Source organism: Caenorhabditis elegans, chromosome III, assembly GCF_000002985.6.
Source record: "Caenorhabditis elegans chromosome III".
NCBI classification, from domain to species: domain Eukaryota; kingdom Metazoa; phylum Nematoda; class Chromadorea; order Rhabditida; family Rhabditidae; genus Caenorhabditis; species Caenorhabditis elegans.
Window position 1 is genome coordinate 8633567 of NC_003281.10, and position 13831 is coordinate 8647397.

General features: G+C 33.3%; 2 protein-coding genes and 3 non-coding genes across 5 annotated transcripts; 3 read left to right on the forward strand and 2 right to left on the reverse strand.

Moving 5' to 3' along the window:
* Positions 1 to 500: 500 nt before the first annotated feature.
* On the reverse strand, positions 501 to 10173 carry twk-7 (TWiK family of potassium channels protein 7). The gene is made up of 14 exons (NM_066502.6): positions 10033 to 10173; positions 9697 to 9812; positions 8608 to 8664; positions 8235 to 8324; positions 7641 to 7724; positions 7324 to 7446; positions 4412 to 4484; positions 4079 to 4176; positions 2695 to 2875; positions 2371 to 2527; positions 2002 to 2128; positions 1886 to 1955; positions 1722 to 1840; positions 501 to 1268 (listed from the first exon to the last, which is right to left on the reverse strand). The coding sequence occupies exons 1-14, from the start codon at positions 10154 to 10156 to the stop codon at positions 1014 to 1016; spliced, it is 1674 nt and encodes a 557-aa protein (NP_498903.3). The 5' UTR covers positions 10157 to 10173; the 3' UTR covers positions 501 to 1013.
* F22B7.16 lies at positions 5733 to 5870 on the reverse strand. The gene has a single exon (NR_052553.1). It is a non-coding gene; the product is annotated as an Unclassified non-coding RNA F22B7.16 (non-coding RNA).
* F22B7.t1 lies at positions 5740 to 5859 on the forward strand. Its single transcript has 2 exons — positions 5740 to 5777; positions 5814 to 5859. It is a non-coding gene; the product is annotated as a tRNA-Leu (tRNA).
* fip-1 (Fungus-induced protein 1) lies at positions 6179 to 6527 on the forward strand. Its single transcript, NM_066503.3, has 2 exons — positions 6179 to 6286; positions 6333 to 6527. Exons 1-2 carry the CDS (start codon positions 6225 to 6227, stop codon positions 6460 to 6462), a joined length of 192 nt encoding a protein of 63 aa, NP_498904.1. The 5' UTR covers positions 6179 to 6224; the 3' UTR covers positions 6463 to 6527.
* A 2427-nt stretch (positions 10174 to 12600) lies between the features above and the next one.
* Positions 12601 to 12682, forward strand: F22B7.t2. Its single transcript has one exon. It is a non-coding gene; the product is annotated as a tRNA-Ser (tRNA).
* Positions 12683 to 13831: the final 1149 nt, after the last annotated feature.

Here is a 13831-nt window from a genome sequence, read left to right on the forward strand (position 1 = left end):
AGAAAATGGTCTGTAACTTGGCTGAACATGAAAATATCAAAAACCTCAAAATTGATAAAATGTGGTAAAATGTTTTTCAGTTTTACTACACAACAAAGATTTTTTTATGAAATTAGATGGATGTTGAGTTATGACTGGTAGAACAGAAAAGTTTTCAAAAATTTTTGTGGATTTTGGTAAAATGGCTTTGACTCAATGTAACGCAACGAATAATTGGTATTTAAAAATGACAAAGATTTTAAAAGAAAGAAAAAACATTTCTGATCATTATGTCAGTTGAACATTTGTTTCCTAGGCATTCATGTTTCAAGATACGCCAGTTTGAAGATACGCAGTTTAGTGAGTTTAGGAAGTTATATTCTCATTACAAGCACAGGTACATGAGAAAACAGCAGTCAAAGAAGGGCGGTATTTTTTAATTTGGAATTATATTTTGCTCCTTATAATATTGGGAACACATCTGTGCTGCTAAATTATTGTTTTGTTAATTTAAACCGAAACAAATTAATCAAAATTTATTGTAAAATAAAAATACAACTAGCAAAATATTTTATAGGACAAAATATGAAAAACGGAATGTCGTGTGAAGATGGAATTGAAAAGATATGAAATCATTGTGATCTGTTCAGGCAAACTTTATAAAAAGCAAGGTTTTCGGGATAGTTTGAAAGAGCAGATCACCTGGATGTGAAAATACGGTGACATTTTTTTGGAAAAGGGAAAGAAAATGAAAAAAAATCGATAATTTATAGAAATTTTAGCCCGTTTTTAATTAGGGAAAGGGCGGTGAGTTAAGGATGTGAAATAATTGAAATTTCAAAATGGAAAAGTGGTTTTTTTTGCACAGAATTTTTCATTTTTCATCTTGAAGGTTATATTAAACACGCGATGACTGTATTTAGAACCCATTAAAATAATGGAGAAAAATGTCTCAAAACTGAAATACTGATTTGAGAAAACCATTTTCCCTATTTGAAAACTAAAAAAGATGACAAAATATAAAAATGGAAAATCTATTTGAATGCACGATTGAGAGAATATCTTGAATGACAAAATCTACAACTTTGCATATCAATTGCAGACGATGACGTGGAAATGGTAGCAGCATCGGCAGTTTGATCAATATATCGAATACATCGGATATCAGTTGGTATGAATGGTATGATGTGTTTGGAAACATAGAGATTCTCCACTATAAAAGCTTCTCGGGACATGTTACGAGCTCGCTTTTGCATTAAATTTGCGTAGAGTTCTGATACAAGGACTACCTGGAAATATTTCAATTTTCCGTTGATCAACATAAAAAAGCAAAAAAAAATGCTTTTCAAAAAAGGCAAAAGTTTTTTAAAAGTTTCAACTATATGCATATTTTTGACCACAAAACCAAAACAAAACAAACTCAATAATATAAGTAAAGAAAACATTATGGAAATCATTTTCTCGCAAGGTCTTGTAAAACTAAATCGCACTTGAAACTGACTATTTATATATATGAGAAAAATGAAGGAGTCCTCCAAAAATGATGCAACTCAAAAACGAAACATCAAAACGTATTTTTCAACATTTCGCATTTCGCATTAGAGACATTTCGCATAGAACGGATTTATGTGGAAATTTATGGACGTTTTCGTCCTTTTTAGATACATGAGCACATGTTCTCCTGTTTTATTTAGAGAGATGACTTGCTTTCAAAATTAAAAAAAAAAACTGCTTATACATACCTTTCCTCCTACAACCGCCAATGCAGATCTAGCGTCTTGAATTTTTCTTCCGAAATAATGAATCTTTCGAATATACTGTACTCCTACCAAATCAATGCACATTGTAGTTATTGCAAGACCTAAAAATATTTTGAATTTTTGTTTTTTTTTCATTGAAAATTTACCTAAAATGATATAGAGCAATATGATATACATGTATCCGTCCCTTCTGGGCATCAAGTCGCCAAACCCGACCTAAAAATATTAATTTCAAAGAGTTCAACAAACTGGAACAAATTACAGTAGTCATTGTAATGAAGGACCAGTAGAATGAAGTGAAGAAAGACCACGGCTCTAATTTTGACATTAGGACACCGCCAAACGCTGTATATACTATCAGAATAGCTAATACCAGGAATGCAGGAATTCTGGAAAGACAAAAATTGAGATGAGTGAATTAAGTTTTGAAAGGTAATTTTCAAAATCCATTAAAAATGTATTAAAAATATTTTACAGTTTTCCAACGACCAAAAAATCTGTCGAACATATACAAAAAACCAAAGCCAGCTTACAATGGAACCCCTAGTTTTTGTGATTGATCGATTGTTTCATAAATGTGTTTTATAACATTACGAACAAAAAACGCTTCTTGACTGGCAAAAACGTTTACCTTTTCTCCTCGATATTCATATCATGCCCCATTCCATGACTGTGACAGTGCTCACAAACGTGCTCTCTCCGTTCTTTTCGATGTCGTGACAATATGAGATATTTTAATTTCAAATAGTTTCCATACAACCAAACAAGATGTTCAGATAGGAATTTACCTGAAAATTATTAAAATTATAATACATTTTCTACATTTTCCCTTTAAAAACAAATTTTAGATGCGATTAGCTGATCGCAGTAGCTATCAGATGTAACTGATGTTTTTTTAAAAACTTCACGTACTACAGATTTTCTAGTAAAAGCATATAAGTGCCTGCCCACTTACCCAAGTCAGCGATGGTAACCAGTGTTAGAGGTATTCCAAGCAAGGAGAACAATATACACCATATCCGTCCAATGTTTGTCACTGGAACTGGATTACCGTATCCGATGGTAGTGACGACGGTTACGGCAAAGAAAATGGACGATGAAAATGTCCATGTCTCCGTTGCTGCGTTCTTTTTTACCTGAAAATAAATTAAATTATTTTTGAGGTATTTTGAGGTAGTATTATTGTATTAAAAGTTTGAATAATTTTGGTTGAATTTGGAATAGGTTGAAATCAAACTTTTCAAGTAAAAAACAAAGTTTCAATAGAAACAGTTTGAGAGAAATGATAAATAGCTGACCGGAAATGAGTACGAAAATCTACTTTTTAAACTTTGAGTATGCTCTGAAATATTTTCCTGTTATTTCCTTTTTCCATATTCTGGCTTTCAATTATCTTTAAAAAATTTTAAAGACACATCTTGGTTAAGTGTTTGGTGAAACTATAAATCTAAAACTATTTTTAAAGGAAAATCCTTGTCCCTTTGGATTAAAAAGAACAAGAATAATTTTGAAATGTTTAATTACAGACACAGACAATTGCTCAGTTAGCGCATAAAAAAATAAGCAGACAATGAACCAACAGAACAAAAAACTTGAAAGGGTCTCTCTATCTGACAAGTTAGAGTTTTGTCATCTCCCGCGGGAACAGCTGAGCTTTCTCCACTTGTTTTTGTCTAATCTCTCCACATTTTTCATGATCTATTGTTGTTTCTATCTTTTGATAGTCACAAGGGACCTCTTGTGTTTTCCGTTTCTATTTCACACCGCCAAACAGACTCAAAGAATGGAAGGTTTTGTGGAAAAATAGGAAAAAGATGAATTGGTGAGGATTATCAAGGATGGGGGAAAAGAGGTCGATAAGGAAATAGTTGGGTTAGAGAAGAACAAATAATAGTCCGGGTAGTTTGGATGGTTCAGATGTTACTTCTATATTGATAAATTATAAGTTGTGTCGATGCAAAATGTTAATTTAAATAGCCGATCGTAGTTTGAAGCAATCAGTTTACTGGTCAATTTCCGGCACATTTCGGCCAATTTTTGCCAAAATATTATATAAGTTTAGTTAGAAAGTTTTCAAAGCTGGAAATAAATTCGGCAAGACTTGGCCTAGATTTCCAAGTTTAGCTAAGCTTTGATTAAACTTCTGTCAATTTTTCATGAAAACTGTTCGTATTTTTTTATAGGGTCGAAATCGGGATGCCTGGAGTTGTGCCCGGATTGAGAAAAAAATTTGCAAATAGCCATCTCAATTACTCAATTACAAATTGCTTGCAATACATTTTCCGTACCTTCTGGTCGTCACATGCAATCTTTACAACAAAAAGTCCTGTCAAACTCACCTCGTTACTCGTCAAGAAATACTTCTCAAATGCGACAAACAGCTGATCGGACATATTGTGCATGTGCCGTTCGGCTAGTGACTCCCATTCGTATCGTTCTGCAGACAATTGTGTTCAGGAAATTTTGTGGATTTCCATTTTTTGCCAGTTTGGTCGAATTATGTGTTGTAGGTATTGTCAAACAAGTTTCGTAAATTTGGCAATGTGCCAAAACTTTCAAAAAAAAAAAACAACGCTTTTAAAGTGTTTTAAAATACTTGGTCAATCTGAATTAATATAATTGCATGTAAATCCCCACTACTGATATTAAAAAGTTATGCCAATCTAACTTACTTGTCTCATTTCCAGCAGCCAAACGAATTAAGTCGTCAACAAACTCATTTTGACGAGTGTAGATCAGTTTAAGCTGAAAACTATTATTATTTTGAAAATTTCATATAATATTTCGAAATATTCATAGAAAGAAAACAATTGTGTCCACAAAAATGCTGTTGTAAATATATAATTAGGTGCACTCATGTGCTGCCAGGTTGTTCTTTGTTGAAAAATTCGATTTCAGGATGCCATAAAGTAAATGGGAAAATATAATGGAATCTAACGCGACATTGTTTAAAATACTTTGGCCGCTTGTGACGCCACACTGTTAAGTTTTAAAAATATATAAATTGATCCAAAAAAATTGAAACTAACTATAAGCTTGACGAATAAAATCTAAGAGCCTAATATAAAAAAGAAGCTTTTTCTCATGCTAGGTACTAAAAAAGGCGCCCGAAAAGCACCTGGCCACCGCAGCCTTTTTTCCAGAAAATCGGAAGTCGTTCGCAAAGAAAATGGAAATGCTTGAGCCAACTGAGCCCATCTGCCACGTCAATGAAATAGGCAGATGGCTGAATCGAACGGAAAAGAAGAAGGATGTGACGAGTGAATGAATGGCTTTTTGCGTTGAAAAAGTACCACTTTTGGTAGAATAAGATGGGCGAGTGGGAGTGAAGGAGTAGAAATAATAGAAATTGAAAATTGGAAACTTTTTCATAATTTTAACTAGATTAATTTTAGATGTCAGAGATAAATCAAAATGTGCTTCAAAATAAAATAGTCTGAAATAGTCTTAATCCTTTTTATGCAAAATAAAAATTCGAACTTCCCCGAAATTCAAGTGGCATAATTGTTGCAATTTACACAGTAGTTTTGTGATTTTTGCGCCAAAAGACAAATTATTATCAAGTGTGAAAAAAGTGTGCGCCTTTGAAGAGTACTGTAGTTCTAAACTCTTGTTGCTGCAGGGTTTTTCAAAGTTTTTGTCATTTTTTTAATGTTTATCTTTATATTTTTAATTCATACATGTATTTTAAAAATATATTTTTAACAAAAACTGTGAAAAATCTAAATAGATTTCGCAGCAATGAGAGTTTGCAGTTACAGTTATTATATATCTTTAAAGGCACACACCTTTTTGAAATTAACAAACAATATCGAGTCGAGACCGCGTACCGTATTAATATCGCAAAACTTAGAGTTTTATTTGTTTTTATCTTGATGAAAGGCTTTTCAGGAGAACGTTTTTTTTTCAAGAAGAATTATCACCTCTCTCACGAATTATCAACTCGTTCTCATTTTATTTCATTTTTAAGTGTACATACACATCGCTGTTAGTTACCATCGCACGGATGGCCGAGTGGTCTAAGGCGCCAGACTCAAGCGAAATGCTTGCCTCATGCTCGAGGTCGACTGGGTGTTCTGGTACTCGTATGGGTGCGTGGGTTCGAATCCCACTTCGTGCAGAATTTTTTATGTTTTCAACCTTGACCAAAAGTCATATTCATCCAATTCGGTACCCTATTTCTACGTTATCTTGTTCCTCAAACGATGGCCTTATGTTTTGATCTTCAACACTGCATAAGGAAATGTATACCAAAGACGAAGGTCGTTTTGATTTTTCAGTAACTGGCAGCAATGATCCTTAAATCAGACTCCCACGCCCCTTCCGTTGAAAATAGGGCTTCGATCGCCAAACTAATCTTATAAACACTAGAAAAGTTTTTGTTAAAAATCCGTATAAAAAGGGAATAATGTGATGAAAAAAGGCATCAAATTTCAAATTTGAACATTTCAAGCTTAACTCGAACTTCAGCTTTCTCGCGAAAAAATGAGTCAAATCTTCCAAATTCTTGTGATCTTCGCCATTTTGTCAGCATTGCAAGTGAATGGGTAGGTGAAGTACAGTACTTTATGGCATCAAATGAAATATACTCAGATTCCTCTTTCCAACTTATTCGTCAGGATATGACTACGATTGTTATGGATACGGTAACAATGGTTACGGTAATGGTGGATACGGCTATGGAAATGGTGGCGGATACTATGGAGGATACAATGGATACTAAATAAAATAAATGAATACTTTTTGACGGATTTTTCATTGAAAATTTATTTAATAAATGTTAAGCATTCATAAGTCTTGATGTAGCCTACCCTGAAGTATGATTTCGGACGGAATTATTAGGTGTAGGTCGTTTCCTACGTTTGCCTTATATGCAGGCAGGCACGCCTTCGCGGAGATCAGGGGTGTATTTTTGCTATCGGGCAATCAAATGAAATATAGATTTGAAAAATTTTGTATTTTTTTTTTCTCTAAATGTTTTCAATTTTCAAGCTCAAAACATTTCAAGCCTAGAAGGAATTGTTTCAAATTTCTTCTCTCAAGTTGTGGAACTATTTCCAATATAATATATTTATTCCAAATTACTCCCATGTGAACTATAGAACACGTATTGTCTCATCATTTCACTTTTATAGTTTCTGTATTACAACACTTGAATGAATGCTTGGTGTAAACAATTTATCAATGTGATAAACAATTCGATTTGACGAATTTTTCCGAATTCTCAGGATGACCGAGTTTCGATGGTCAGTGGGAGTAAATGAATTGGGCAAATTGGTAATGGAAATCTAGTTTTTATGGTGAGTCATGGCAAAGAAATCAAACATTTAAAAATTACAAGTGATAAACCATGAGTAAACTTAATCAGGCAAGCTGGCGTTATCAAGTTGTTCAGTTGTTATAATAAAAATTACAAAAAAGATTTTCAAACAATGTAGATTTTTTCCACTATCAATATTCGGTAACTCAAAATAAGTCTCCGTAGCATAGGACCTGGCAGCCTACACCTACATCTACATCTACATCTACACCTACCCACACTACAAGTACACCTAAATTAATGGTTCAAATGAGTCAAACTAACCTGTTGTTCCTTCATCATTTGCTCGTGCGGCTGCTCAACACTATAAAATATCAATGCTCCAATTACTGTATATGTACACGTTAGAAGTACAAGTGCAACATGAGGTAGGACGAGTTTAGCAAACTGAAATAGGAAAATCACTTCAATTAAAATATTAGAATAAATACTAAGTTTTCAATTTTTAATTAATTAATTTCAACGCGTTTGAATAATTTTGTTAAACTGTCGAGGAAAAAAATCTCATAGTCAGCGATCGAATTCTCACGAGTTCTGCCAATTTTTCCTTTTTTTTTAGATTCTTGTTTCCAATAGATTACCTTCCTGATTCCAGTCTCCTCTTCTTCTTCATCTTCATCTTTACTTTCATCATCACTTTCATCGTCGATATCTTCATGGCCACTCTGAAAAGTTGTATTAACTTTTTAAAAATTCAACCAAAAATAAAAATAAACAACTGTGTGAATCAAATGAAAAACTTTTAGTTAAAATTCTATAACATTGAAAATTGTATGAAACTAACAATAAAATCACACAGTTGACTATTTTCTTCAACGATCCATTTTTGCTAATGATTATAAAATGGTTAGCATAAAAATCCTTGTAAAATCAATAAAAACACACAAAATGGGTATATGGGAAAGGGGAATATAAATGAAAAATTCCATGCTTCTAATTCCAAAACCTACTTAATAAACTCACAATTATGGCTGAAATCAAGCTGATTTCTAGCTCAACTTCCTCATTTTCAATGAAAATTTTTGCAGATTTTTTCGATTTTTTTATTTTCCGATTTGCGTACGGACATTGATGAGGGTTATCTGGTGCTTCCTGTTTTACAAGAGTTTTACAAAATAGGGAAAAGAGCAAAAGGCACAGTAAATCTTGTAAATTTAGAATTAATGAAAACAAACCTTATCACAACTGTGAATTAAATGACTATCTTCATAATATTCAGCTCTTCCAAGTCCAGCTCTTGTTACTTCTTCACCGAATAAAGCTTCCTGAAAATAAAGGGAAAAGGGCATGCAAACGTTTTTGGAAAATCATGCAGTTTTTATTTTTATTTTCTAAGATGCATTTTATTGTCCACGGTGTTAACACCTGGTAACTCTATCTATATATGTTTTTTTTTGAAATTTCTTATACCTTTAGCTCTGGTATACCTAATTTTTTTAAATATTAATTTTAAAAATTACATGCATTACTAACAGAGATAATTATTCTGATCATTAAAATTTTGTGATTGCTCTGGTCCTTGTAGATAAAAATAGACAAAATAATTACCCTCCTCAAAACTCTCAACTCTTCATCTGTTGCCACGTCATCTCCGTAAATCAAGTTCTCAAAAATTTTAATATTATGATCAATTGAGCCATTATTATTTTCATAATGATCTGGTTTTGTATAGCCACGTTTTTCATTTATAAAAAACTTTGCGATTCCAAAAAATTCCATTATGAAGAATTTGGAGACCGTGCTGAAAACATCCATCAAAATTGAGTTAAAGAAAATCGAAATAATTAAATGAAATTGAGTTGAACGTAGGATATTTATTAATTTGTTTTAAAATCAGTTTAAAACCATTTTTGACGAATCTCAAAGCATTCAAAAATAAATAACAGAACATGGGAAAAATTGTATGAGTTTATATAATACGTTTTCTCATGGTACTATTGATTGATCAGTGACAGAGTTTTCGATTCAAATTATTATGTCGCCTTGATCAATGAACTGAATTTTCTGAAATCGTATGTCATACTATTTACTAAAACTTCACAAGTCATAAAAATCAAAATATCAAAAAAAAAGGATCTAGAGAACTTTCAATTTTTCTCCGTTTCAAAAGTGTTTGCCAAAAACCGAAATGGGAGTACATTTCTGAAGATTCCTTTTTTCTTTTTTGTTCAAAAAAAAGTTGTTAAGCTGGAAAAAAACTTTGGTTTGAAGAGATGGAAGTTGTCTTGGACACACTCACATTTTTGATGGACAGCCTATCAGCGAACCACTTTTGGATTCTTGGCGAGAAATTTTTGAATTTTCGAGTCAATTTTCATGTCTAACTTGAGTATATTTATGACAGATATCACATTTTTCGAAAACAACAAAACAGAAATAAAAATTTATGAAAAACAGATTTTTTTCCGGATTTCAAAATTGTAAACTAGAATTTAGATTTTTTCTATTAGTAATGCATACAACTTTTTGGAAGGAAAAATACTAGAATTTTAGTAAAATTTGTTTTTTTTTAATTTTCTAATTTCTACAATTTTCCAAAACCATGCAAGAATCCATTCAATGTCACCCAAAAAAGCAAAAGTCAAACAAGAAAAATCAATTAAAAAAAAGTTGAACCCTTTCAATTTATACACTCACCCTTCTCTGCCGTCTATGAAATCCTTCTGGAATTTCAGTGACTCGATCATCCATCTCATGCCGTTCAAGTTCTTCATAGCTGTCATATTCAACTCCTACGTGGTGGTATGTTGAAGCTGCAACAGAAAAATTGAACATCAAGTTATTTCTTACAGCTTGAACCTTCAGCTCGCGCAGATTAAAAATTGGTAACTCCGTTGCAAAAAAGATGGAGTTGCGTTTTTGGGAAGTTTTCAAGATTTCTTACTAAGAAGTTTGGTACTTCGGAGTTATGTTGAGTATAATAGGGCAACTACCCAAGTTTATTCTACCTTTAACAATCCTAACACTACTTACCGTAATCATCGTTATTACGATGAAGCAATGCTTCATGTGGATTATCACCTTCCTCTTCCATAAGTAGACTGCCACCATCACCACTAGAGTCAACTCGTTGATATCCACGAGATGATGAAGTCATCGCTGATGACGTGGCATCTGAAAACTCAATTAATTGATGTTAAATTAATTGTATTATAATATTAAGTTCAACTTGAATTTTCTGAATGTATGGAAATTGAGCTTTTTTTTTAGCAAATCGCCATTTTGAAAACTCTCATTTTCAAATAGGGTCTAAAAGAGACAAAAAGGCAATACCTGTTCATAAGACACTGTTTGAAATTTTCAGTGAAAATTTTGGCAATATGCCAAAATTGCAAAAAACTACAAGTTATGATATAAGATGCTACGAGAAAAAATAAAAATGTAAATTTCAATCTACATCTTCTAAAAATTGTAAGAACATCATGCAAAACCTGCAACAAAACCTTGAAAAATTGAAAGAAAAAAGAAAGGTGAGGTAATCTGAGTCAAGGTGGAATGATGGAGGTTGGTGGGAAGAGGAAGGAAATTCAAAACCGCATAGACACCAAATATTGCAATGTTTGACAGAGGGCGACGAGGAGAGGAAAAAAACGAGATGAGCTCACGGGCGGAAAAAAGTTTTTTTGGAAGCGCTAAACTGATTAGTCAGTGGCGGTGGAGGAAGACCATTGGTATTGGATGGATAGCCCCCAATTTCGATGATTGACTTTTACACATATACACACCAAGCTTTTGTTTAGAAAAAAGAAACAAAGAATTGTGTGTGTTGTAGGATGCCATTTTGAGGCGTGTGATTTGATAAATGAAGACTTCAACACCACTACTCCCTTGAGTCCAGATGAATTGAAGAACACGAAAAAACGATTTATAAACAGATGGTTTCGTGTGGTTTCTGTGTTTTAAAAAGGCTGACCAAAAAACTTCTGTTTTACAGGACGATGTGAGGGCTCTTCCAAGCTCGTTCTTTCCTCGCGCCTTACCGCAACTACCCATTAGTTTATCTGTGAGTTTATTGAAATACAGTAACCTAGCTTCACCGTATTTCCTCTAATAGTATTTCACCACACCACTTTACTTTAAAAGGTTATATCTTGGTGAACTTCAAAGATATGAAAAATTATAAAGTATGAATCGACTAAAAAACGAATATTCTTCCAACTTGAAATTTTTGAAAAGAACAAACGACAGCTGAGATATAAGTTGTTAAAGTTGAACAATGGGGTCCAACACTAGTAGAGGATCATATTACTCTTTGTAAAACTTTTTCGAATAGTGGAAAACTTAGTCGTAAATACACAAAATTAGACTCTAGTGACTCATAAATTTCGATCAAAATCTTTGAAATGTAGAATTTTTTGCCAGCAAGTTCTGTGAGCCACAACAATCAAAGAAGAAACCATGGAAAATGTTGAATCGGTCAAAGGAAATCGCGGAAAAAGTAGTGGAAAAGGGGCAAAAAGTGAAGAAGAACTAGGCAAGATTAATGAGCCGCCTTTTTGGCTCTGAAGAGCCATGTTTCCCTTGTGAGCATCATTTCTTCCGCGGCGCAAAGAATACGGAAGAATTGGAACAAACTTTTGATATTTGTTAAATATTTGCCCTTTTGGAAAAAATCGTTGTGGTTGTGAAGGAAAAAACTACAGACAAAACATTTGTAAAAGTCGAAAATTGCTTGAAAATTTGCGAAATCGGTGAAACAATCAGAATTTCTGGCTTTGCCACCAATACCTAACGAGACCCTGCGTTTAGGGGCGGAGCATTTTATTAAGCCATGGAGCGCGATTACACCTTGGAGTGCTTTTCGAAAAAAACCAAATTCAAATAATTTTTTAAAAAATCGAGAAATTATAAGTTTTAATTTTAACTTTGCTCTATTGATATGGGTTATCTAGAAGCTAGACTCTCTATAAAAAATCGAATAAAAACTAACGCGAATAAATCTTGAAAAGGTCGGAGTGCTCCCGAGAAAAGTTTTTGTGCTCTTTTCGTCGTAAGACTTCAAAAAAAGAGGCATTTGGTTTGAAAAATGGCTCTGATCTCTTCGGTTTTTGCCCTCTTTTTGTTTAGAATATTTCATCTGGAACAATATTTGGAATCACGGAAAGAAATTTGCAGATGGTATTGTTTATAACTTTTATATATTTATGGAAAATCACTCTTTTGAATAGATTGTTCCACAAAACCTCACAAAATACTGAAAAAAGGAGAAATGGAAGACAGATATACAACGATATAACTTTTTTTGAATATAGGTTAATAAAAAATATTTGTGGGGGAATATTTGAAGATATTGGCATATTGAAAAAAAAAAAGAAGAAAGCGGCTACCTTTGAGTTTTATGGACAATGGAAATGGGAAAAGAGAAGGAATTTCATAGGTAGCTAGGAAAAGGTTCTAGTATATGGAACTACGTTTTGGGTATTATAGAGTTCAATAATATGAAAATCAATTTAATGATGGCACAGTTTACACCCTATTCCCGGCAGTCGAACACAAACTTGTGCAAAAAATAGTATGTCATTTTTGTTCTAATTTTTCCGAGCAGTCATGTCCGAGTGGTTAAGGAGATTGACTAGAAATCAATTGGGCTCTGCCCGCGTAGGTTCGAATCCTGCTGACTGCGTGTACTTTTTATTTTCTTTCAATTCATAGAGTAATGCAAATTCTATTAAAATCGGATACAGTATGTTATGAAAAAAAAGTGTTCTTCTCGAAAGTATTTGGCCTCGCTTCTTCAGGCTGCTGGTTCTAGAGCAGCAGTCAACTCAATTGTTTTCCACTTTTCCTTCTCATTTTCATTTTTTCATCGCTCCTTTTTCGTTCCTCACACTCCTCTAATTTTCCCTTTTTTACTCATTTTTGGAAAAAAAAAAGAAAAGGAGGTCTTATTTTGTAATCCTTCGGAAATTCGAAAGCTTGAAGAAAAACTAATAATGATGGAACTGTGTGGATTATTGAACGAGAAAAAGTTTTAAAGGTGCATACAGTAATTTGTGTGTGGTCTCGCCGCGATCTATGATATACCAGCAAATACGGGATTATTACTTCAATATTGATGGAGAATGTACATAGAGGGAACGGGGTTGGGTATCGCTGTCAGAAAAATACTGAAAAACCAAAAAAAAAATCCAAAAAAATTGTTTTTCATGATTATAACCTAAACTTCATGAGTAAAAGTATCAAACTATCTCATTCTGAACAAGTTGAAAACCTCGGGACCACCACACCAAGAAGTGAGAAGCGCCCTCTTTTTGGCCATTGTTCCCGGGGGACAGTTTTGCGATTTGACATAAAAATCGCGAGAATAGTGTGTGAGATGAAGAAACGCAGAGTAGTAGAAGTAGGGGTATACGATGTTAGGCAAAGAAAAGGAGGGAGCTGGAGAAATGTGTCTGAAGAGCACTGACTGACAAAAATGTGCAAAATGTCGGAAGGAGGATGGGTTTTCATGTTTTCGGTGTAAAACTGACATAAGAAAAACATAAGAATATTGGTAGAAACTGGTAGGGGTTGTTAGGTTTTTCAATCTTTGAGAAATTGACGAAAAGTTGAAGTCTTCCGAACTTTTTTGTGAAATTTAGGAGAAAAGATCAATTGAACGTCGGATTGAGAATTTAAAACTAGATAAGTTTCAACTCAAGCGACGTTTGAAAAGATATGAAGTTTTAAATGAAAAATAAACGAACATTTTAAACAGGCAAACAATGCCTGCCTACGTGCTTACAAGAAAATTGAAACTAACAAGTAGGGCTACCAAATCAGACGTACGATT